Genomic DNA, 21,935 nt, shown 5'->3' on the forward strand with positions numbered 1-21,935 from the left:
AAGGGGAGGAGGAAGGTTTGCAGGGCCCCGGGAGGGACGGGGATGGCGGGGACGGGGTGGCACGCGGGGACGGCGTCCCGCTGCCCTGGGGCTCAGCAGCTCGGGGCGCTCCCCTCACCAAAACCTCCAAGGACCGGGCACCCTCGTGCCCGTCACCTGCCGACAAGCCGAGGTTCGCAGCCCCTGCTGCCGCCACCCCCCCTGCAGTGAGCACATGACGATGGGGCACGCTTTCCGCTTGCCTTCCCCGAGCCGCAGCGCCGAGGCACGAGGGAGCGCGAGGCAGGCGCGGGGGCCGCGCCGCCCCCGCCAGCCATCTGGTGCAGGTACGGGGGGGGGCTCCTCGTGGCCCCGTCCTCCCCGCAGAAGGAGCCGGGGCTTCACCGGGCCGTGGGCGCGCTGCCGGGTGCGCCCAGGCTGGGCGCTGGAGCTGCCAGCACCGGCAGCACCCGCCGCGGCCGGATCCGGCAGATGGCCCCCGCAGATGGCCACGCAGCGCAGGGTCCGGCCACGGCGCTCGGGTTGGCTTCTTCCAGCAGCCAGCACCCCGGAAAAGTCCAGCTGGGAGAACTGGGAGGACCGGGGATGCCCCGCCGCGAGCGCCGCTGTCGTCGGGGCGAGGCTGCGGCCAGAGCCACCCCGAGCAAAGAGGCTGGGGCTGTCCCCGTCCACGTACAAGAGTATTTATTTCATCGTTACAAGAGAGAGACAGCACCTTCTGCGTGTCGGGCTCTTCCCGGTTACTGGTTTGTACATTCAGAGAGCTGCGGCCGGGGCGAGGGAGGGGAACGGCTCCCGCTCGGCTGCCCGGCGCCGGGGGACGGCCACCGGCACAGGGGACCCCCCCCTTGCCCTTGTGCCCGCGGGCGCCCGAGCCCCGGCGCCCCGTGCGCGCGTGTCTGAGTGCTGAGGTTGCCTGTGTGCTCCTCCGTGCAGTCTGTGCGTGGCGGTGCTGCCCCTTCCTTCCTCCCTGCCCTCCTCCTCCTCCTCCTCCTCCTCCTCCTCCTCCTCCTGCCCTGCCCGCGCGGGGCCGGGGCCGCCGGCTCTCATTTCCTCGTGTGCAGCGTGTCCTGGAACTTGGTGCTGGTGTAGCGAAGGTGGAAACCCTTCTTGTTGATGGTGTCGTCCGAGTGGAAGCGGATCATCACCGAGTCTCCGGCCGAGTAGACCTCCTCCGGGGGCTGCCGGGAGGGGGAGAGGAGCGCTCAGCACCACGAGCATCCCGGGGATGCGCTGGGATTCGTGACCGGGAGGTGCAAAAGCATTGCAATGACCCCTCCCCGACAGTGCTGCGCCATGCACGGGGCGAGGGGGGGGGTTGAAACTTGTTTAAAACCCCAAAGCCCCCCAACGGAGCTCGCTGGTGCAGAGCCGAGCTGGCCAGGGACCGCTTTGCACCGCTCTGCCTTGGCTCAGCACCACCCATCACTCACGTTTCCCCCGCCCAGCTCCCCGAGCTCACCCCGGACCCGCAGAAGCGGCCGAGGCGCGGGGCCGTCCCGTCGTAGCCGTCGAAGAGCTCCATGTAGTCGTAGCCGCAGTCGGCCTCCTCCTCGATCTCAAAGGTCTGGAAGATGAGCTCCACGCCGTAGCCCTCCTCGGCCATGATCACCCACTCGCAGTCCGAGCCGCCCGGGTAGTTGTTGTCCCCGAACTGCGCGTGCGAATACAAGTCCTTGGTCTTCACCTCGGCACGCATCTGGCCCCCGCACACTTGGGGAGAAGCCAACAGCGGGGGGGTTAGGAGGGCCCCCGGCCCCGCACGGCACCCCCCACACACACCAAAGCTCCCCAAAACCGGGAACGCTTCCCCAACCCCACGGCCAGTACCGGTGGAGTGCGTGGCCTCGAAGCCCTTCTTCTGGACCGAGTTGTCGGAGACGAACTTGAGGAACATCTTGTTGCCCGAGGAGACGATGGGCTCGGGCTCCTTGGCCCCGCAGAACCGGCCCAGCACCGGGGCTTTGGCGTCCTTGCCGTTGTAGATCTCCAGGTGGTCGTAGGTGCACTCCTGCTGCGCCTCGATGTCCAGCTCGGTGAAGGTCTGCGGCACGGGGCGGCTCAGCGGGGCGGCGCGCGGCACGGCCCCGGTGCCGCGCGGTGCCGGCCGCTTCCCGTGGCCCCTACCAGCTTGACCCGGTGGCCGGCCGTGGTGCTGATGGCCCACGTGCACTCCTTCTTGCTGGGGTACTTATCGGGCCAGTTGGGGCTGGTGATGGTCCCCGAGGTGGACGTCACCTTGTGGTCGCAGCCGGCTGCGGGGAGAGCGGGGGCTCAGGGCCCCGGTGCCGTGCCCGGGGGATGGGGGGCGCACGGAGCTGGGGGGGGGGGGCACAAACCCACCTTCCTTGCAGTCGTGCTTGTTGTCGTGCAGCACGAAGCCGCTGCGGCACTGGCACTCGTAGCTGCCGAAGGAGTTGAGGCACTCGTGCTGGCAGCCGCCGTTGTTCTTGGAGCACTCGTCCTTGTCTGCGGGGAGAGCAGAGAGGCACCGGGCTGAGCGGGGCGGCCGACGCGGGGGGGCAGCCCGGCAAAGGCGGGGAGGGGGGGGGGGTGGGTCCCCGTGCCGCGTGGCCGTGCCCGAAGCACCGGTGAGCCCCGAAATGTCGCTGCCCTCCAGCAAGCCCGGCCGGGTGGGGGGGGGCTGCGGGCAGCCAAGCAAGGCAGCAGCAAGCAGATCGGCCGCGTCCCTTCCAGCGGGTGTAAGAGAGGGGGGGGGTCCTCCTCTCCCGGGCTCACGCACGGGCACCACCATTACCTGCTTACGGTACAGACGGGGAGGCAGAAAAACACACAGTGACAACCAAAGATGCACAAGAAAGACCAGGACGCGGGAGTCCCTCTTTACTCATCGACAGGAAATGTCACAGACACGATAAAAACGGGGGAAAAAACAAGGTCAGCTGGTCGGCGACAAACCGGAGGAGGCGAAAAACAACGGGAACGGGGCGGCGGGGAGGTACGTCGGGGTGGGGGGGGGGCTTAAAACCCAAAAAAATAATAAAAATAAGGCCAACAACCAGTTCTGTCAAGCACAAGGGGCTGCCGGGGCCGGCCCGCGGGCGGGGGGCTCGGCTCGGCCCCCGCCGTGCTCCCGCACGGTGCCCGGGGGCCGCGGCGTTCCTGAGAAAGGTGGCGAGGACGGCGCGGCTCAGGAGGGGCCCCGCGGCCGCTTCTGGAGGCGAAACTTCAGGCCGGGCAGGCGGGATTTCGGGGGCTGCAGCTGCTGCTTCTTCTCTGCAACGAGACACGGGGAGGGGGATGCGACGGGGGGAGCGCGGGCGCTGGGGGGGCACGGCGGGCACGGCGGGGCATGCGGAGCGGCCAGCCGGGCAAGCAGGCAGGCGGGGTGGGGGGGCGGGGGGACACCGGCGGGGGGACCCGTGAGCCCCTCGTGCACCCAGGGGCTGCGGGGAGAAGGAGGAGGAGGAGGAGGAGGAGGAAGAGGATGAGGATGGGCTTTGGTCGGCTTCCTCGCTGCTCGGGGGCTCGGGGGGTGCGTGGGAAGCCGGGGAGGGTTTGGGTTTTCACCTGCGGCAAGGCGGCTCCCCGGGCTGGCCGTACTTACCTCCGAGTGGCCACCACCCGCCCGAGGGCTCGTTCACCGTCCCACAGCTTGCCCAGCACCACGGCAGCCGGATTTGGGGTCTGGCCGGGGGGGGGGGGTCGGGTGCCGTAGCCCCCTCCTCGCCCGTGGGGCAAAGCCGGTGCCGGCCACCCGAGCCCCGTGCCGAGCTCGCCCAGCTCCCCAGGGGTGACGGCGATGCCGGGGGGGGGCGCATCCCTCCCGGAGCCGGTGGCGGAGGCAGAGGGGGGGTCCTGCCCCAGGCTGGCCCCCCACCCGTCGGGAGCCGTGCACGCGCCCCGAGCCCTGCGGTGACGCCTCTCGAGACGAGGCCGGAACCTGCCGTCTCCCGGGTCTGGGTGAGGAAGCGAGGCGGAATAGACCCGTTTTTTGGGGGTGGGAAGGGGCTTCTGGTGGGCCGGGCGGGACGAGAGCAGCTCCAGCAAAAGGGGGGAGCGCGCGCGGCACTGCCCTGCAGGAAGGACGGAGGGAGCCTGGGCGGGCGAGACAAGAGCGAGAGAGTCGGCAGAGGGAAGAAGCCCCCCCGGCTCGGAGTCCTCGGCGGTCCTTTATTCCAGCGGCTCCTCCACCTGCCCCGCCACCGCCACCCCGTGCACCGAAAGCCCCCCGCCTCGGCGCGCGGCGGGGCCGGGGACCTACCTGGTGCCGGCAGCGCGGCGGCGGACCCCCCCCCCGGCGAACGCTTCTGTAATGCACCAGCCGAGCGCTGCCCGTGGGTGGCCCCGAGGGGCTCGGGGTGGCCGGAGCAGCGGGGAAGGAGGGCAGGGACCCCCCCCCACCCCCCCTGCGGCTAAAAAGGAGCCGCAGCAGGGATGCTGAGCCCAGGAGCCGCGAGCGACCCCGGGGGGGGGCCTGCAGCACGGTCCTGCCGCCGGGAAAGCCCGAGACCTGGGGTGGAGAAGGAGGGTTCGGTGGCACGGCTGTGGCAGGGGACAGGAGCAGCCTCCGTGGGACGGGACAAGCCCCGGGGAAGCGCCACGAGTCCCGGCAGGAGGTCGGGGAAGGCGGGGGGGGACCCCCCCCGGGAGAGGGAAGGAGCCCGAAGCGCGGAGAGGGGGGGACTCACCCGGCTGCCCCGCGGTGCCGCTCGGCTGCTGGGCTTTCCCGAGGTCTCTCTTTGCTGGAGGGCGGCGGCTCCCGAAGGCTGCGCTACCTCGCTCGCCTTGGTTTTAATTACAAAATAAAGCAAAGACACCGGCCCCCCGGCCCGCCGGTCTCTCCGGGCTGCCTCGGGGAGCAGCCACCGCCGTGACGCCCCGAGCTCCTGCGGCCGAGCGTCCGCGCTGCCCCTCCAAACGGCCTCGGCGGGGGCCAAAAAGCGGCAGGAGGTGCAAGGCTCCTGTCTCGAGCGCACGGCTCAGTCCAGGCGGTGCCCTCGGTGGCGACATCCAGGGTGCCGTGCCGCGGGGGGACCCTCTCTTGCCCGAGGGTCCCGCGGAAGCCCCCAGCCCGGGGGGGGGTGAGGCTTTGGTGACGCCGTTTGCTCCGTGTCCCTGTCCCTCCCTCCCCAAGACCTGGCACTGGGGACCACTATTTCCAGGCGGGGTTGGCCCCCGGGAGAGGAGAGAGGAACACAGAACAGACAGGAATAAGCAGGTAATGGTTTTCAGGAGGACACCTGAGACGCCGTGGCAGCGGGACGCAGGCCGCAAAGGCTCTGCTGAGCACCCTGGGGAGAGGAGCTGAGCACCCAGCGCCGGGGAGAGGAGCGCGGCCGGGTGCTGGCGGCGCAGGGGCGGCAGAAGCGGAGCAAGCCCGCGGCCGTGCAGCGTAGCGGGGGACGTGCAGCAACGTGGCCCCCGGGGTGCAGTGCCCAGCCCGGGGTGCTGGTGCTCCCCAAAAAAAAAGGCTGAGCTTGTCCCCGGCCTCTGCTGCTACAGCTGGAGCCCAGCAGCCTCCGGTTTTTGGGGACCTCGAGGGTACCCGAGAAAGGGGGGGAAGCTCGAGGGGCAGCAAAACATGTCGTGAGCCTGGCTGTGAGCTCCGTGCGAGCCAGCTGGAGGCCGCGGGGACTCCCCCAGGGAATTGCACCCCCGCGGGGCACAGCCTCAGCACCTCCCCGGGCTGGATGGAGCGGGGACTGCACCCGGCGGGCGGGCGATAGCGGCGATGCGGGGGGGGGCGCAAGGGGGGGACGCGGCTGGGCCGGGGAGCGCAGGGGGCTCTACCTGAGAAGAAATGGGCTTTGAAGCCCTTCTTGGAGACAGTGTTGTCGGACTTGAACTCGATCCTCATGTTGTTGTACTGGGAGGTGATGACGTCCGGCTTCTCGGCGCCGCAGAACTTGCCGTGCAGCTTGGAGTCGGCCGTCAGCCCGCTGCGCACCTCCACGAAGTCGTATTTGCAGACCTACGGAGGGGGGGAAGCGGGGGGGGGGCACGGGGCTGGCGGCGTGGCCGTGCCACCCACCCACCCTCCTCGGCCACCAGGCTGGGGCGGGGGGGGGGGCGGGGGGGCGCAGCAGCGGGCGGAGGGTGACCCCCCCAAGGCTCGCTCACGTCATTGCCCTCGGTCTCGAAGAAGTCGAACTGCAGGGAGATGCGGTACTGGGTGGGGGCCACCAGCTGCCAGATGCAGTTCTTGTTGGGGGGGTACTCCTTGGGCCACCCGGGGCTGGTGATGGAGCCGTTGAGCTTGGTGAGGAACCCTCCGCAGGCGGCTGCAGGGCGGGAGGCGCGGGTCACATCCCCGGCACGGGTACTGGGAGGCACTGGGAGGCGCTGGGGGGGGGGGGGGCACTGGGAGGGGGCACTCACCCTCGCAGCGGCGCTTGTCGGAGGCCAGCTCGTAGCCGGGGTCGCAGGCGCACTTGTAGCTGCCCAGGGTGTTGACGCAGCGCTGCTCGCACCCGCCGTTGTTCGGCCGCGAGCACTCGTCCACCTCTGGGCACGGGGCGGGGGCTGAGCGGGTGGGCAAGGCTGACGACCCCCCCGGTCCCCCCTCCACCTTCGGCTCGCCGCCTACCTTTGAAGAAATTGACGGCGAAGCCGGCTTTGTTGATGGAGCCGTCGGAGACGAACTTCATCCAGAGCTTGTTGGAGGTGCTCTTGATGTCGTCCGGCTTGTCGTAGCCGCAGTAGCGGCCGATGAGGCTGCTGGCCTCGCTGCTGCCGTCCCGGATCTCCAGGTAGTCGTAGGCGCAGCTGTCGTGCCGCTCGATCTGGGGGGGGCCCACGGGGGCGTTAGTTTTTGGGGACGCTGCCCCCGACCACCGCGTCCCCAAGCCCTGCCTCCCCCCCGATGTCCTGTAAGTTCCTCCCACCCTGTCCCCGAACCCGCGCGCTGCCAGCAAAGTCTCCCCCACTTGGGGAAACCGAGGCACGGCAAGGCCAGGCGAGGATTTGGGTACCCAGAGGGGCCACACAGGGCTTTGGGTACCCAGCGGGGGCAGGAACACCCCCGCGGCAGCTCAGAGGCTGCCCCACGCACTGCATCGAGGCGCTCCCGGGGGGGGGGGGAATTTCCCCGTCCTGGGGGCTTCGCGCACCCACCTCGAAGGACTGGAAGGTGAGGCCCACGTGGAAGCCCTCGGAGACGGTGATCTTCCAGACGCACACCTTGCTGGGCCGGTAGTCGTCGGGGTAGTTGGGGGACTGGATGTGCCCGTTGTCCTTCTTCACGTCCCCCCCGCAGATGGCTGCAAGGGCAGGCGCGGCCCCCCCCCCCCGCCATGAGCTCCCGCGCCCCGCGGCAGCCCCGGGGGGACCCCGAAACCCCCTCCCGTACCTTCGTAGACGGCGAAAAAGCCTTTGCCCACCCAGTTGCTGCTGCTGCGGAACTCGACCCAGAGGCGGCTGTCGGTGGAGACGATGGGCTCGGGCAGCTTGTTCCCGCAGAACCTGCCTGGGGACGAAGGCGTGCTGGGCTGCCGCGGCCGCGCGCCCTCCGCCGGCACACCCGGGGGGCCCAGGGCTGCTTCGGGGGGGGGGGGGGGGGACGGTCCCCCCCCCCCAAAGGGAAAGAGCTGCTTCTTCCCCACCCTCTCCGATGCTTTTTGGGGCGTTTCACGGAAATGGGTTGTTTCCCGGGGGAGCGGGACGCCGACACTGGGGCTTGGGAACGTCCAGCTACTGGCAGGGCGCTGCCTCGCGTGACGGGGTGTGCCGGCCAGCCAGATCATCCACGCTGGTTTAATTAGCGTATGCTAACGAGCTGGGAGCCCAAACGCCCTGATTTGCCGCAATAACCTCCCCCGGGGCCAGCTTTCCCCCCCCAACCCCCCCCCCCCCGGGGGCAGTGGCACGTGGCGGCCGGGCAGGGGGTACGGGCAGGGGGAGCCCCTCGCCCCGGTTACCTCGCAGCGTGGCCTTTCTCCAGAACCCGTCTCTCACCTCCACGTAGTCGTACCAGCACAGTCGGCTTCGGTAGAGGTCCAGGGTGGTGAAGTTCAGGATGATCTAAGGTTGGGGGGGGGTGAGGGGGGGGGAGGAAAGCGTGGCGTGAGCCCCCCACCCCGTGCACCGCGGGGGTCTCCTTGCTGCCGGACGGCAGCTCCGGGTGCCGGCGGTGCTGGTGGCACCGGGACCTCCCCGCGAGCATCCTTCTGGGGATGCTGGTGCGGGGCACACCGAGGTGGGGGGACCCCAAATTTGGGAGCTGGGGGGGCAGAAGATGGGGTAGGGAGGCTGGGGGTGGGGCTGGGGGTGCCCTCGGGGCCGTGCCGGTACCTTCTCTCCGGGGGTGACGGAGATCCTCCAGACGCAGTGCATGTGGGCCGAGTATCCGTTGGGGAACTGGGGCGAGGAGAAGTTGCCCTGGCTGTCCTGGAGCGTCTCCCCGCAGGCTGCGAGAAGGGGGAGGCGGGGATCAGACCCCAGCTCGGGCCAGGGGAGCCCCCCCAGCGCCGTGACGGGCACCCACGGGACCAACCCCTCCATCCTTTCCGCCCCCCCACCCCCAATTCCCACCCCGCAAAACCGCCACGTCGCCGCGGCCCCGAAGGGCGCAGGAGGTCCCGGCGGTGGCTGGCGACGCTCCCGGCACCCCGGCACAAACCACGGCCCCCCGGGAACCATCCCGGGGGCCCCCCCCACGCCCTGCCACGCCGCGGGGGCCCGGCTCGCAGCCCGGGCTCGGAGCAGGTTTGCGCGGCTGGACCCGGCCCAGCGCTGCCATCTGGAAGCCACATGGTGCCGCGGCCGCCTCGCGCTGTCGCGGGGCCAAGCCAGACCCCCCCCCATCACATCGGGGCTCGGGGGGGGGCACCAGGGGTGTGAGATTAAAGGTGAAACGTACAGAAAAAGAGGCTCGAAACCCGGGCTCGCTGCCTTTTTTCCCCTCCTCGCTTCGCAGTGGAAACAAAGGGAAGGGAAAGCAGGGCTGCAGAGGTGCTTTTTTAGCTTTATTTTTTTTTTTCCCCAAAAAAAAACTAATCACTTTTCCTGCTCGGCTGGAGCGAGGCGCTCGCAGCCCCGTTTCTTCCTGCAGCCCCCGAGCAGGAGCTCCCGCAGCAGGGCTGGCTGCCGGGGCCTCTCACAAAGGCGTCCCTCTTCCAGGCTGCTAATTAGTCGCTGGAATTAAGCAGGGCGCCAAACTCCTCGCAGATGTTGCAGCCCCCGGAGCTGGGGGTCCCGCGGGGAGCCTGCAGCGAGAGGTGCGGGGAGCAGGGATGCTCTGGTTTTGGGGGATGCTCTGATTTCAGGGATGCTCTGTTCCTCGGGGGATGCTCTGTTCCTCGGGGGATGCTCTGATTTCAGGGGATGCTCTGATTTTCAGGGATGCTTTGCTCTTGGGGGATGCTCTGATTTTGGGGGATGCTCTTGGGGGATGCTCTGATCTCAGGGGATGCTTGGATTTCGGGGAATGCTCTGCTCTTTTGGGATGCTCTTCTCTTTTGGGATGCTCCTTTCCTGGGGGATGCTCTCAGAGGAGTGGGCAGAAAGAGGTGTGCCCACACGTGCAGAGCCCTGGGGCTCGTTGCATCCCGCGTTTTCCCCCTGCTTACGCACACCCCACAAAACCACCGCGGACAGCGAACAATTTTTGCACGCTCCTTGTAGATGGGGAAAGACGACCCCAGACAGCGTTTTTCTGCCAGCGAGCCTTGCTTCATCGAGGCTTGGGGTGAAAGCAGAGCCACCCCCAAGCTGACACAGCCCCGTGCACGCTCACCCACGCGCTCCCACCCCGCTGAAGCCCACCCCGGCCCCCTGGGGCGCTCACCGGGGCAGCGGTACAGCTTGCGGGCCTGGGCGATGTCTCCTTTGCTCAGCCGTGTGCGCTGGCCGATGGCGGGCCGGACCCCGTTCACGTCATACTTGGGCAGGATGGTGTCGAGGAAAATGCCCCTGGGGAGAGAGCAGGGAGAGGCTGAGCAGCGGCTGGAAAGCACCGGGGCCGCTCCGGGCGCCCCGGGGCAGGGATGCTAAAAACAGCCTGGGGTAACTAAAGCCTGCCGAGGTGTGGGGGGGGGTGAGTCAGCGGGGCCGTGCACCGCAGGGCGCAGGATGTGGCCCTGTGGGGAAGGCACCGTCCCTGTCCCGAGGGAGCTGGAGCTGCCTAACAGATGGGACGGAGCGTGCTGGTGCTAGCCAGACGGCACCGCGGGGCTGCAGGCAGCAGGGGCGAAATGAGGAGGTGCAGGGGGGCAGTGAGGTGCTGGCACAGGTCGGAGGGATCCCCAAATCGCTCGGGACAGGGTCCCGGTGCCACCGTGCCCTGCGTAGGGGCGAAGAACCCTGGGCCCCACGCACCTGGAGAAGGTGTTCCTGGCGTAGTGCATGATGCTGTCGAAATCGTACGTCTCGCCCAGCGACTCCACCTCCTCCGGCTCCATCTTCAAGAAGTTGTACTCCTGCCCTGCGGGGGCAGGCGGGATGGGGCCGCGGTGAGGGGCACACCCCAGCTTCGTCCGTGCCCCCCTGGGGAGGAAGAGGGGGAGGAGGAGGAGGAGGAGGAAGGCCGCTCCCTACCTGGCTGGATGTTCTCCCGGACGATGGAGACGTGGTCGTCCCGGTCGGGGCGCGTGTGCTCGTGCCAGAAGCCGATGACGTGGCCCAGCTCGTGCACCACGATGCCGAATTTGTCGCAGTTTTTGCCAATGGAGATGGCCTGGGGCCCCCCGCCTCTGCGGCCCACGTAGGAGCAGCACCTGGGGGGGAAAACAGGGGGGCCCTGGGTGAGCCCCACGCAGCCCGGTGCCTCCCCGGGTAAGGACATGGGTGCCTCAGCTTCCCCTGGTCCTGCTGGGCACGGAGCATCTGGAAAGCATCCCCGCAGCCTCCGCGGGAGCTTCAGCCTCCTCCTGCCCACGTCGGAGCTCCAGAGCTGCCTCAAAACCTCAGCTCTGCCTGGAGACCGGCACGGCACGGCACGGCACCACACCCTGGCTGCCTCCCGGTGGGCTCCAGCCCAGCATCTCGGCACATCCAACCCCATCTACCACACCAGGCTCAGGGGTTGTGCCCTGGGGGGGGGGGGGCGGAAAACCATCACCCCGGGCCGAAATCCGCAGCCTGCCGCACGGGGAAGCCTCCTCCTCGGCACCATCTGCTTGGCTGCGGCCGTGCCGTGCCGCGTGAAGACGCCGCTCTCTTCCAAACCCCTGTTTCCTTTGGCTGGGGCAGCGCCACGGACCTCAGCCCCATCCCGGGAGCCTCCAGGGGGCTGCAGCCACCCAGGCAAAGGGCTGCGTGGGCAGCTGGGTGCCGCAGCTCATTAGCCGGGCACCTTAATTAGCGCTGCACGAGTCCCCTTTCGCACTGCAGGACCACGCGCACGGGGTGCTCGCCCCGGTGCCGCCTCGTTCCCACCCAAGGGACCCCGCGGCGCCGGTGCTCGCGGGGATGGGCTTGGGTTGAGGACCCCGAGCGGGTGCAGGATTGGGTGCCGGGACCCCCGCCGCTCACCCGCAGGGCCGGTAGGTGAAGACGATGTAGCTGTCCTCGTCGTTGCGCTCCAGGAAGGTGACGCAGGTGTGCTTCTCCCAGTGCCGCATGGCCTGCCGGAAGATGGCTCGCTGGCTGCCTGCGGGAGGGCCGGCGGGGATGTTGGGGGGGTTGGCCATCAGCGGGGGGGAAACTGAGGCACGCCGGGACCCCCCCCGGCACCCCAGCACCAGCACTCACCGCTGAAGTTGCCGCTGATCACGTAGGGGATGACCCCGTCTGGCCACACTCGCTCGGGGCGGGAGGTGGCGGCGCGGCGGCTCCGTGCCCGCTGCCGGCCCTGTCTCCGCGCCTGGGGGCTGCCTGCGGGGATGGGGGGGGGTGGGGGGGTGAGCACGGGCGGTCCCCCCTGGGGAACGGGGCCGCGAGGGGCTGCGGGGGTACCTGAGGAGTTGGTGGGCAGGCGGGTGATGGTGCGGTGCGCCAGGTCCACCACCCGCTCCACCTGGAAGAGCCGCAGGTCCTCCTCGTCCAGGGCGATGTCTCCCAGGAAGGCGGCTGCACGGGGCGGGGGGGGGACACGGGGTTAGGGGGCACGAGGGGGGAGCCCCCTCTTCACCGAGGCTGCGTCCCCGCTGCTTGGGGAGCCCGGATTGTCTTGGCCCCAGACGCCACCCTGGTTGGGTTCCCCTGCGCCCAGCCTCTCCCCGTGTGCCCCCGGTGAGGAAGGCCGGCCCTTCCTCCTCCTCGCTCCCGGCTCTCCCTTCTCCTTTAACTGCAAAGCAAGCGTGGTGCCGGCCGGGCTCCCCTGCTCCCCACGGTGCCGGCGCTCCCAGCAGCTGGAGCCAGCCCCACGCCGACATCTGGTTCCCATAAAGCCCAGGCCCTGACTTTTTAGGGTTTCTATTATTATTTTTTTCTGCCTTGCAGAACGGCTCCAACCCCAGGCTGCCTTCGGGAGCCCCGGCGAGCTGCGACAGCCCCGGGACGCCGGGACGACCTCCGAGGCATCTGCCACGGCCCGGTGCAACCATCTGGCCCGGCCGTGCTCTGGCATGGGGCGAGCCCCCGCTGCACCCAGCGCCGGCAGGAGCGGAGCTGCCCGAGAGGCGTCCGTCTGTCCGTCCATCTGCCGGGGCCACGCGTCCTTCCAGCGCCTCCCCGGCATCCGCGGGCGCAGAGCTCTGCCCGCGCCGGCGCTTCGGGGAGCACCGCCTGGAGGACGCAGCCCTTCCTCCTCCTCCTCCTCTTCCTCCATCCCCGCTCCCACCAGGCCCTCCCGCGCGCCGCGGCCTCGCCGTGAGTCAACACGGCAGGATGCGGCCCCCGGCATCGGCACTTGGCCGGCGCCGCGCCCCCGGGGACCCGGCTTTTGCGGAAACGCCACGGCCCGGGCGCGAGGGCTGGCTGAGGTCATGCCGCGCGCCCTGCCAGCGCCGGCACGGAGGCTCTGGATGCGGGTGGAGACGGGCTTCTCGCCGGGTCCGTGCCGCACCGGGGGCACACGGGCGGCTCCGGGCACCCCCTGCCCTCGGCAGCCCCCCTGGGGAAGGGGTCGCGGGCAGGGGAATGGGAGCAAAGGGGGTGGGATCGGGTGCTGGAGCGGCTCAAGGGCCGGTGGGGAGCGGTGCCAAGTTCACGCTCCGAGCAATTAACAAGTGGATCCCAAAAGAGCCACTAATTGCAAAAGCGAGGCGGGACAATTAGGAGAGCCCGGAGAGGTCTGAAGCAACGGCCACCGGCACGGGGAGGCGAGAGGATGAGCCCAGACACCCCGACCCTGCCCAACCCTGGGCCCAAACCCCTCGCTGGAGACGGCACGGAGCGCTTTGGGGTGAAAGGGCCACATTTCGGGTCTGTTCCCAGCCCCGGTCAGTTGGTAGGCGCATCCCAACAGAAGGAACCCCTTGCCCAGGGGCAGAGCAGGGCCGTGGCACGGTGAACCCCCCAGTGCTTTGCCAGACACCGATCTCCCGAAGAGCCCCAGCGCGTATCCGGGGCCGGGGGGGGGGGCCGTGTCCGAGCGGGCGGAGCAGGGAGGCCCCGGGGCGCGCGAGGGACGAGCAGCCCGTGCCAAGAGGCGCATGGAAAGACAAGGGAAATTAAGCTCGCTTACGGCGGAGCAAGCGCCGGCAGAGCCAAGTGATATAGAAACCATATGTGAGGGATTTGGGATACGTGAGAGAGCCGGGCAGGCGAGCGCGGGGACGTGGGGCTGCTCTCCGAGCCGGTGCGAGGCAGCCCGGCTTCTTGCTGGACCCAGCCAGAGCTTGGGGCCGTGCCACGGCCACCGGAAAAATCCCCCAAAATTCCCCTCCCGGCTGGGAAAAGCGGCTTCCCACTCAGGGCCATCCCCGCCCCGGGCTGGAGGAGCGGAGGTGGCCCGGCCGCGATCCCTTTAAGGCCACGTTAGGGCCAGCCCAAAGCGTTGCTTTTAGAAACGTCCACGTTGGTTTGGGGTTTGGGCGCTTCCTCCCCGCCGGGCCGAGCCCAGAGCTCCCCAGGGGCCATCCCGAAGGCGCCCCCGTCCCCAGTGGCCCCTCCGCCGCTGGGGCTCCCCGTGCCAGAATTCCCAGTTAACCCCTCGGAGGGGCCGCTGCTGCGACTTGCTCCTCTCCGCGGCTGCTCCCCCAAAAAAAATGCGGGGGCGAAGGCGCCGTGCCGGGGCTGACGGGGCAGGAGAGGTCCCTGAGTCAGCCCGGCCCCAGCCCAGCGCCGCGGGCGGCGAGGAGCTGCCAAAGCTCGGCGGAGCTCACGTAGGAGCGGGGGAAATCGGAGCTGCAGCACGGCGCCGGGGCACCCCCTGCGCCCGCACCCCGCGCCCTCGCACCCTCGCCCCGCCGTGGCGCGGTGCCGCTCGGCTCCCCGAGGGTTTGGGGACAGCCCGGTGTCCCCAGTGCTGTCCCCAGCCCGGGAGGCCGTGGCCGTGCCGCAGGGGCCGCCCCAGGTTGCAAAATTCGGGGCAAGGTCTGAGCAATTGCGGTGCCAGCGGGGCGGACACGGTGCCAGCATGGCACCGGCGCAGTGGGAGCACGGAGACCCGGAGAGGCGGTGGCTCCAAGGCCATGCACCGGCCGTGGGGACGCTCGGGGCGTGATGTCCCCATCCTTGTCCCCAGCAGCTGCAGAGGAAGGGGGTGGGAGCAGGGAAGGGGCCAGCCCTGCACGTCCCTCCTGCTCCCCAACCCTTTGGGACCTGTCAGCGAGGCTCTCGCCGAGCTCCCCGGCACCCCAAAGCCACCTGCAAGGTGCCACCGTGTCCCCAGCATCCCTACCCCAGCCCTGAGCCTCGGCGTCCCCATCAGCCACCCCACACTCACCCCACACCCCCCATGGTATTGCTGGGGAAGCCGAGAAGGTGGCGTTCCCCCCCGTGCCACAGCCAGCACCCCAAAAATGCCCCAAATCTGCCTATTTCAGCCTCCCGCACACCCCGGCGGGGCCGGATCCTGCGCCCTCTCGCCGGGAGATAACTCAGCCCCTCTTGTTTGACTTTTTTTTTACACGCTGTGTTTTTGTTTTCGGGTTCTTGCAACGGTGACGTAAGCCCAGGGACGATCAAGACAAACAAAGTTTGACGTTCGGACCCAGGCCAGCCCCCCCAGCACCCCGTCCCGATGCTGCAGGCACGATCCTCGCCGTGCGCACGGCTCTATGGCCGTCCCCGAGGGTCCCCCCGTCCCCTCCCCACGGCTCGCCAGGGATGCGGGCGCTCAGCATCCTTCGTATTCAAAGCGAGGAGAAGGAAGGGGTCCCCCCGGGAACGGGGCCCTCCGACGAAGGGCTGGCATCGCCAAGGTTTCGGGACGAGCCCCGAGGTTTTCGCAGGCACAACCCAACCTGCGGACGAGCCCCGCGAGCCCGGGGCGTGAACGCGATGTCCTGGCGAGCGCGCAAAAGCAAACAGATCGGCGGGAGAAACCTTGGCAGGGGAGGGCGCGCAGATAAACAGGACGGGATCAGGTTTCAGGTCAGTCTGGGGCAAACCGGGCTCGGTGCGCGGCGCCGGGTTCGGAAGAGCCCTCGCCCCAACGCGGGTCCGACGAGGCCGGGCTCCCCTCGGAGCACCGAGAGCCACGGGTCTGGTGTGATGGGCATCAGCCCGTGCTCAGGAGCAAGGAGCAGGCTCAGCCCGACCATCCCACCGCCTCCAAGCCCTTGTGGACCACGAGCATCGCTCCGGGGCCAGCCAGGGACCAAACTGGGAGCGGGCGAAGAGGCAGGGAGCGAGCCGCGCTGCCCCGGCCACAAGACGGAGGCGTCTCCGGGGCAGGATGGAGGAGAGAGGTTTAAAAGGTGCATCCCGGACTGGGCCAAGCCGCCGGGGTCGTAAAGCCTCGGAGTCACCGGGGCAGCATCCCACTGGCTCGGCGGAGCCGTTAAATATGTGAGGAATGCTCCTCGCGCCTCCCCCTCGCTGCCTCGCGCCAGCCCAGCTGCACCCGCAGCGAGCAGCAAAACACGCCGGGGCCGCAGCAGGAGGAGCGGGTGCCGCGCACGGATGCGGCCGGGACCCCCCCCCCACCCCGCCTCGGGGGTCTCATCCTGCTGGGGCGCACGGGTGTAAAGGCGGAGAGGTGCTGGGCATCCCCAGCAGCGCGGCTGGGAGCGCAGCGCCACGGTGGCTGGGTTCAAGGCCTCATCCCGCAGCTCGCCGGCACCCCGTGGCCCTGCGGGGACCCCAGGGGGACGGATCCTGGCCCTTTACTCCCCTCTGGCCGTGGTGCTCAGCCCCTCTCCCGGTGCCCCCGGCCAAGCAGCCGGCGGGGCGAGGAATATTTGCTTTCCCAGAGCACCTTCCTAGAGCGCAGCCGGCACAATACAGGAATTCAGCCTCGCAGCCACGCCGGGAGCCCGGCCAGAGCACGGCCCCGCTGCGGCCGGGGGGGAAACTGAGGCACGGGGGGGGCTGGGGCTGCTCAGCACCCGGGGGGGACCTTCTCCTCCCGCAGCCCCCCCGGTGGTGGGGACGCTGCAGGGCCAGCAGGATGCCCTGCCACTGAATCATCCCTGAGCTCAGCACCCATCGGAAGGGGAGAAGCAAGGGCAAGGCGCATCCTGCCCGGGCACAGCACCCCTCTCCGAGCCCCCAGCCCCCTTTCCCGAGGGGCTGGGCTCTGCCGGGGCCAGCACAGCACGGAGCAAGTGGCCGTGCCGAGCTCGGAGGAGCCTGGCCTCTAATAAACACAGCTCGTAAAGGTCCGGGGGCAGGTCGGGAGCGGGAGGGACGCTCGGATCGCTCCAGGGGAGGATTTTCCTCCCGCTCCTCTTCCGTGACAGCGAGCGGAGGAGAAAGCCTCCTCCGGGGCTCGGCGCGGAGGACGCAAAGCATGAAACCTCCAGCGTGTCAGAGCCTCCGGGACGGAGCCCAGCCTCCCCTTAACTCCTTCCCAAGCTGAAGCCGAGCTCGCCGCCGCCTGCGCTTCTCCCTCCGCCATCCCCACATGCCCGACGGGGGATTCGCCCACCCTACAGCCATGTGCTCCCCAGCCCCAGTCTGGACCAGCTCGGGAAGCTCCCGCGACGTGAACCACCAGCGGGAGGCTTTCCCAGGGGGGGCTGCAGCCCCCTAACCCCCCCCCCCGCCCCAGCACACCCCCGGCCCCCCGCCGCCGCGCCGAACGGGTGACTGCACAAGGATAAAAGCCGAGCCCGGCACCGGGCTGAGATTTACAAGGTCTCCGCGCCGCCCCCGGCCCCAAAGCCCAGGCCTCCCGCCGGCCCCGGCTCCGCGGGTGGATTTTAGCCGGCCTGAATAAGTGACATATAACGGCTGGAAAATATTCTTGGGCACCCTGACAAGCGTGACTGCAACCAGTAGCCTCCGCTGACTACGCCTGGAAAGTGTAATCTAGGTGAAACCCAGGCGGACGGAGCCAGAGCGCTCCAGGCACGGCTGGGAAGCACGAGGGGGGGGCTCGAGACCCCCGCCCCGGTGCTGTGCCCCCCCCCCCAAAAGCATCGCAATGCCCCCGTCCCGGGGCTGTGCTGTCACCCTGCGGGCGGGCAGTGCCGTGTCCGTGTCCCCCTGAGCCCCCACCCCAATGAGCGGGGGCAGTAGGTTGCGGTTAGCCGGGTCCACCCCAAGCTGCCCCCACTCTGTGGGTGCTGGAGGGGGGGTCCCCGGGGAGAAGCCAAGTGCGACCAGCAGGGCTGGATGCGTTTGGCTGGTGCTCCTGTAGGGTCAGCACACACAGCTGGAGCAGCTCCTCCGGCGGGAGCAATGCCGGTGCCATCCCCGGGCATCCCGCTGGGACCACGGGCAGGATGCGACCCCTGCATTGGACCCCCCCACCCCGGATATCCCGCTGGCTGGGGAAGCAGGGCCACGGCTAATCCCCCCCGCCGTGGGCTGTGGTTCCCTGCCGTCCCGTTTTGGCACCCGAGGAACGGACAAAGCGGCCGTGCCGCTGGCACGGGCCGGCCGCTGGCACCGAGCGGGCGGCATCGCCCCGGGGGCGGCCCCTGGCACGAGCGGCCTCAGGATCCCCCTGGTGTAAGCCGTGCAGAAAAACCCCAAATCCCTCTCCCGGTGCTTCCCCTTCCCGCAGCCCTGACGGGACAAGGCCTCGGCGCTCAGCTGTTTCCGGCGCTGCCCAAAACCCCGGGGGAAAAACACCGCGGGGATGCCGGGAGGGGGGCACACGGCGCCCACCCCAATTCTCCCCAAATCCTGCCCCTGCGGTGCCCGATCCCCCCCCCTAGGGCCCCCCGGGCAAAGGCACCGTAATCGAATTAGGCACATAAGGAGCTCGTAAAGGCAGGCAGGGAAGGCGGGGAGAGCGCGAGCGGGAAGGGTCGGGGGGCTCGGCGTGCGCGGGAGCGGGGCGAGGAGCGGGGAGCCCCCCCCGGGGAGGCCGGGTCGGGCGGTGGGTGAAGCCCCCCCCGGGTGCCGGGTGGGAGCGGAGCGGTGGCTCCAGCCGGCTCTGCCCGGACGGTTTTGCAAGCCGAGCTGTTTCAGCCCGGGAGGGCAGGAAGGGAAGGATTTTTGGCCCGAAAAAAAGCCCTCATGGAGACGGAGTTGGAGCAACAGCCGCCTTCCAGCGCAGACAATGCCATTAAAGAGAAACGTGATCCTGCAGCCCGGAGCCGCCAGACGCAAACCCTCGCCTCTGCTCTCGGCTCTGGGGGGGGTCCCCTCCAGTGCCTCAGTTTCCCCCCCCCCCATCCTGTCCTTTCGCCCCCTTTATCTCGCTCTCGCGGCCGGGGACCGTCTCCCCATGGCGCCCAGCCTGGGGCCTCCGGCCGCTTCCAAGCGATGAATAACAGCTCAGCAATGCCCTGAGCCAGCACCGAGGTAACGAACTCCCCACGGAGGGGGGGGGGACCGACAGCGGCCGGCCCGGGACAAACACCTCCGGGGCCGAACCGGGTGTCCCGGGACGGCGGCGGCACAGCCGGGACCGAAAACTCCCCGTGGCTGCTTCCCGAGCACCAGCACCGCGCCTGGATCCGGCCCGCGCCCCGCTGGCACCGGGGGGAGGGGGGGCTGGGGGCTCGGGTGGGCTGGGGGCTGCTGGGGGCCGATGACAGCTGGTGGCACGGCCGGGGCCGGGCGGAGGAAACGGGGTGCCAAGCGGGTTCCCCCCTCCGCTCGCCACTCGGAGCGCAACCCCAAGGCTCCGAGTTTCCCCACGCCAAGCCGCGGGGCGCACGCTCGCCCGCTGCCACCCACGGCCACCGACGGCCACCCACGGCCACCGACGGCCACCGACGGCCACCCACGGCCACCCACGCTCCCCCGCGGCCACCCCACGCTCGCCCCGTGCCACCCACGCTCCCGCGGCACCCACGCGCGCTCCCCTTTGTCTGCGCCCTCCGGCCGCCCCGGCGCGCATCCCCCTGCCCTACCGGCTTTGCAGGGGTCCTTGTAGTCCAGGGGCTCGGCGTCCTCCTCCTCCTCCTCCAGCACGTAGGAGTAGTCGGGGACGTGCATGGCCCGGGCCAGGAGCAGGCAGAGGAGCAGCCCGCAGCTCCGCAGCCCGGCCATGGCTCTGCGGGCAGCGGGCGGGCAGGGGAGAGGCGGGCGGCTTTGCTTTTTTTTTTTTTTTTTTTTGTAAAAAAAAAAAAATTCCCTTCTCTCTTCCCTTCTTTCCTTCCCTTCTTCGCTCCCTCTTTTTTTTTTTTTCTTTCTTTTTTTTTTTCGCTTTTTTTTTTTTTTTTTTTTTAGGGAAATGAGATCTGGCGGGGGCGGGTTCAAGAGCGGAGCTCGGCCCCTGCAGCCCCGCCGGGCGCAGGGCTGGGAGCGGGGCCAGCGGCGGGGGGGGGCCGGCGGGGCTGAGCCGCCTGCGAGGGGACCCGGCCCGCAGCCCCCCCCTCCTGCCCCCCGCAGCCCCCGGCCCCTGGTCCCTGGAGCCGTTTTGCGCTCCCCCAGCCCGGTCTTGCGCCCCCCAGCCCCGGTTCTGCGCCCCCCAGCCCCGGTTCTGTGCCCCCCAGCCGCGGTTCTGCGCCCCCCCGCCCCGGTTCTGTGCTCCCCAGCCCCGGTCCTGCGCCCCCCAGCCCCGGTTCTGTGCCCCCCAGCCGCGGTTCTGCGCCCCCCCGCCCCGGTTCTGTGCTCCCCAGCCCCGGTCCTGCGCCCCCCAGCCCCGGTCCTGCGCCCCCCAGCCCCGGTTCTGCGCCCCCCCGCCCCGGTTCTGTGCTCCCCAGCCCCGGTCCTGCGCCCCCCAGCCCCGGTTCTGTGCCCCCCAGCCGCGGTTCTGCGCCCCCCCGCCCCGGTTCTGTGCTCCCCAGCCCCGGTCCTGCGCCCCCCAGCCCCAGTTCTGTGCCCCCCAGCTCCCGTCCTGTGCCCCCCATCCCCATCCCACACCCTCTGGCCCCAGCCCTGCACCCCCCTGCCCTGCTCCTGCCCCCCAAACACCCGCTCCTGCTCCCCCTCCTGCACCCCGTAGCCCCTGGTCCTGGTTTTGCACCCCCTCCCCCCCAATCCCAGCTATGCACCCCCAGCCCTGCGCCCTACATCTCCCAATCCTGGCCCCCCAGCCCTGCACCCCTGGTCCCGCACCCCATATCCCCCCTGTCCCGCACCCCACAGCCCACTTCCCCCCAAGCCGTGCTAGCGCAGGAGGAGGAGGGCAGCTCCTGCAGCCTGTGCACCCTTCCCGGGTGCCTGTGAGCACCCAAAGAGTGGGGCGAGCACCCCAGGGGTGATGGATGAGCACCCGAAGAGTGGGGCGAGCACCCCAATGATGACGGATGAGCACCCAAAGAGTGGGTGAGCACCCTAGGGGTGATGGATGAGCACCCGAAGAGTGGGGCGAGCACCCCAATGATGACGGATGAGCACTCAAAGAGTGGGCGAGCACCCCAGGGATGATGGATGAGCACCCGAAGAGCAGGGTGAGCACCCCAATGATGACGGATGAGCACTCAAAGAGTGGGCGAGCACCCCAGGGATGACGGATGAGCACCCTAAGAGCAGGGCGAGCACCCCAGATATAACAAATGGGCACCAAAGAGCAGGGCGAGCACCCTGGGGTGCCCAAATGGGGAGGCAGGGGAGAGGCAGCCGTGGCTGGGCCATGGGGCCGCGTGTGCAAGCGCGTGTGCACGCGTGTGCACGCGTGTGCGCCGAGGTCTGTGAGTGACACCTGCTGTCAGAGCCCTGCCATTTCACGCCGGGCCCGTCACCACCAGGTCCCCACGGGCCACCGAACCCCGCCAGAGCCACCGCGGGCCGAGCCCGAGCTCCACGGACACCTGGGGGTGCGTGGGGGCTGCGCGGGGCAAAGCAGCCCGAGCCCTGCGTGGCGAGACCAGGGGGTACTGGGGGGGGGCTTTGGGGGACCCCCCTTGGGTGCTGCCCCATCGCTGTGCCATGGGCTGGGGCCACGGTCCCCAGCTGAGCATCCACGGCGGGCGATGGGCGCGGCGGTGTCCCCGCGGTGCCATCCTGCTCGCTGTGCCCCACGGAGCTGGGGGGGGGGGGACGGACAGGGCTGCGTGTTCCCCCGGCTGGGTTCAGGTCCCCCCATCCCGGTGTGGGACGTGGGGTCCAGATTCCTGCTCAGCACCAGGTATCTCCTCTCCATCCCCAGCCCCAAAGCCTCGGCTCCTCTTTCCCTTTTCCTTCCCGGGACTTCCCCGCGCTCAGGGCCTGACGTTCCCACCCGGCTCTGCCTATAGGGGAAAAATCTCCTCCGCGCCTCGTCTCCAGACATTATTCCGGCCCCCCGAGCAGCAGACCGTCAGGGATGTGCTCTGCCTGTCAGCCCGGCATTGCAAAACCTCCGCCGCACAGCCATGACGTCCAGTAAACTTTTCCCCTTCGAGCAAATAAATAAACCTCGGAAAACTGGTCCCGGACCGCTTCCCCACGCCGCCCCCAGCCCACACATCGCCCCGCGCGGCCCGGGGATGGGAACTGGCGGAGGAGCTGCCGAGCTCGGCCCCAACCTCTCCCCGGGCTCCCGAACAAACAAACAGATCCCCCGTGCAAAACAAGCCGGGCTTTGAAACGCTTTCCGTTTCCATCCCGCTGTTTTGCTTACGCCGGGGAAGGATGTTTGAGGGCTGAGTCCCCGGGTG

General features: G+C 69.5%; 2 protein-coding genes across 3 annotated transcripts; both read right to left on the minus strand.

Annotated features, from left to right (window-relative positions):
- Positions 1–667: 667 nt before the first annotated feature.
- On the minus strand, positions 668–19,537 carry BMP1 (bone morphogenetic protein 1). 2 transcript variants are annotated; one of them, XM_080568609.1, is made up of 20 exons: positions 19,263–19,536; positions 11,857–11,970; positions 11,653–11,775; positions 11,434–11,551; positions 10,498–10,676; positions 10,279–10,384; positions 9,749–9,873; positions 8,254–8,369; positions 7,881–7,983; positions 7,313–7,429; positions 7,078–7,223; positions 6,551–6,746; positions 6,343–6,468; positions 6,085–6,245; positions 5,755–5,935; positions 2,344–2,469; positions 2,128–2,255; positions 1,831–2,044; positions 1,463–1,713; positions 668–1,181 (listed from the first exon to the last, which is right to left on the minus strand). In XM_080568609.1, exons 1-20 carry the CDS (start codon positions 19,399–19,401, stop codon positions 1,047–1,049), a joined length of 2,904 nt encoding a protein of 967 aa, XP_080424735.1. In that variant the 5' UTR covers positions 19,402–19,536; the 3' UTR covers positions 668–1,046. The 2 variants fall into 2 exon arrangements, with proteins under 2 accessions (XP_080424735.1, XP_080424736.1); XM_080568610.1 differs by lacking the exons at positions 668–1,181; positions 1,463–1,713; positions 1,831–2,044; positions 2,128–2,255; positions 2,344–2,469 and adding an exon at positions 2,811–3,237 and having other exon boundaries at positions 19,263–19,537.
- Positions 3,263–5,547, minus strand: LOC308183126 (uncharacterized protein; the record flags this gene model as incomplete). Its single annotated transcript, XM_080568745.1, has 4 exons — positions 3,263–4,059; positions 4,226–4,474; positions 4,653–4,942; positions 5,499–5,547. The coding sequence occupies 4 exons, from the start codon at positions 5,545–5,547 to the stop codon at positions 3,565–3,567; spliced, it is 1,083 nt and encodes a 360-aa protein (XP_080424871.1). The 3' UTR covers positions 3,263–3,564.
- Positions 19,538–21,935: the final 2,398 nt, after the last annotated feature.

The sequence above is a fragment of the Anser brachyrhynchus genome (assembly GCF_964034855.1).
Source record: "Anser brachyrhynchus genome assembly, chromosome: 26".
Lineage (NCBI taxonomy): Eukaryota > Metazoa > Chordata > Aves > Anseriformes > Anatidae > Anser > Anser brachyrhynchus.

Coding starts and splice junctions, on each gene's coding strand:
- BMP1 (XM_080568609.1), bottom strand. CDS start 19,401: ATGGCCGGGCTGCGGAGCTGCGGGCTGCTCCTCTGCCTGCTCCTGGCC. Junction 2,470..5,754: donor CAAAGCCCATTTCTTCTCAG/GTAGAGCCCCCT, acceptor CTCTCCCCGCAG/ACAAGGACGAGTGCTCCAAG. Junction 1,182..1,462: donor GCCGCTTCTGCGGGTCCGGG/GTGAGCTCGGGG, acceptor CCCTCCCGGCAG/CCCCCGGAGGAGGTCTACTC.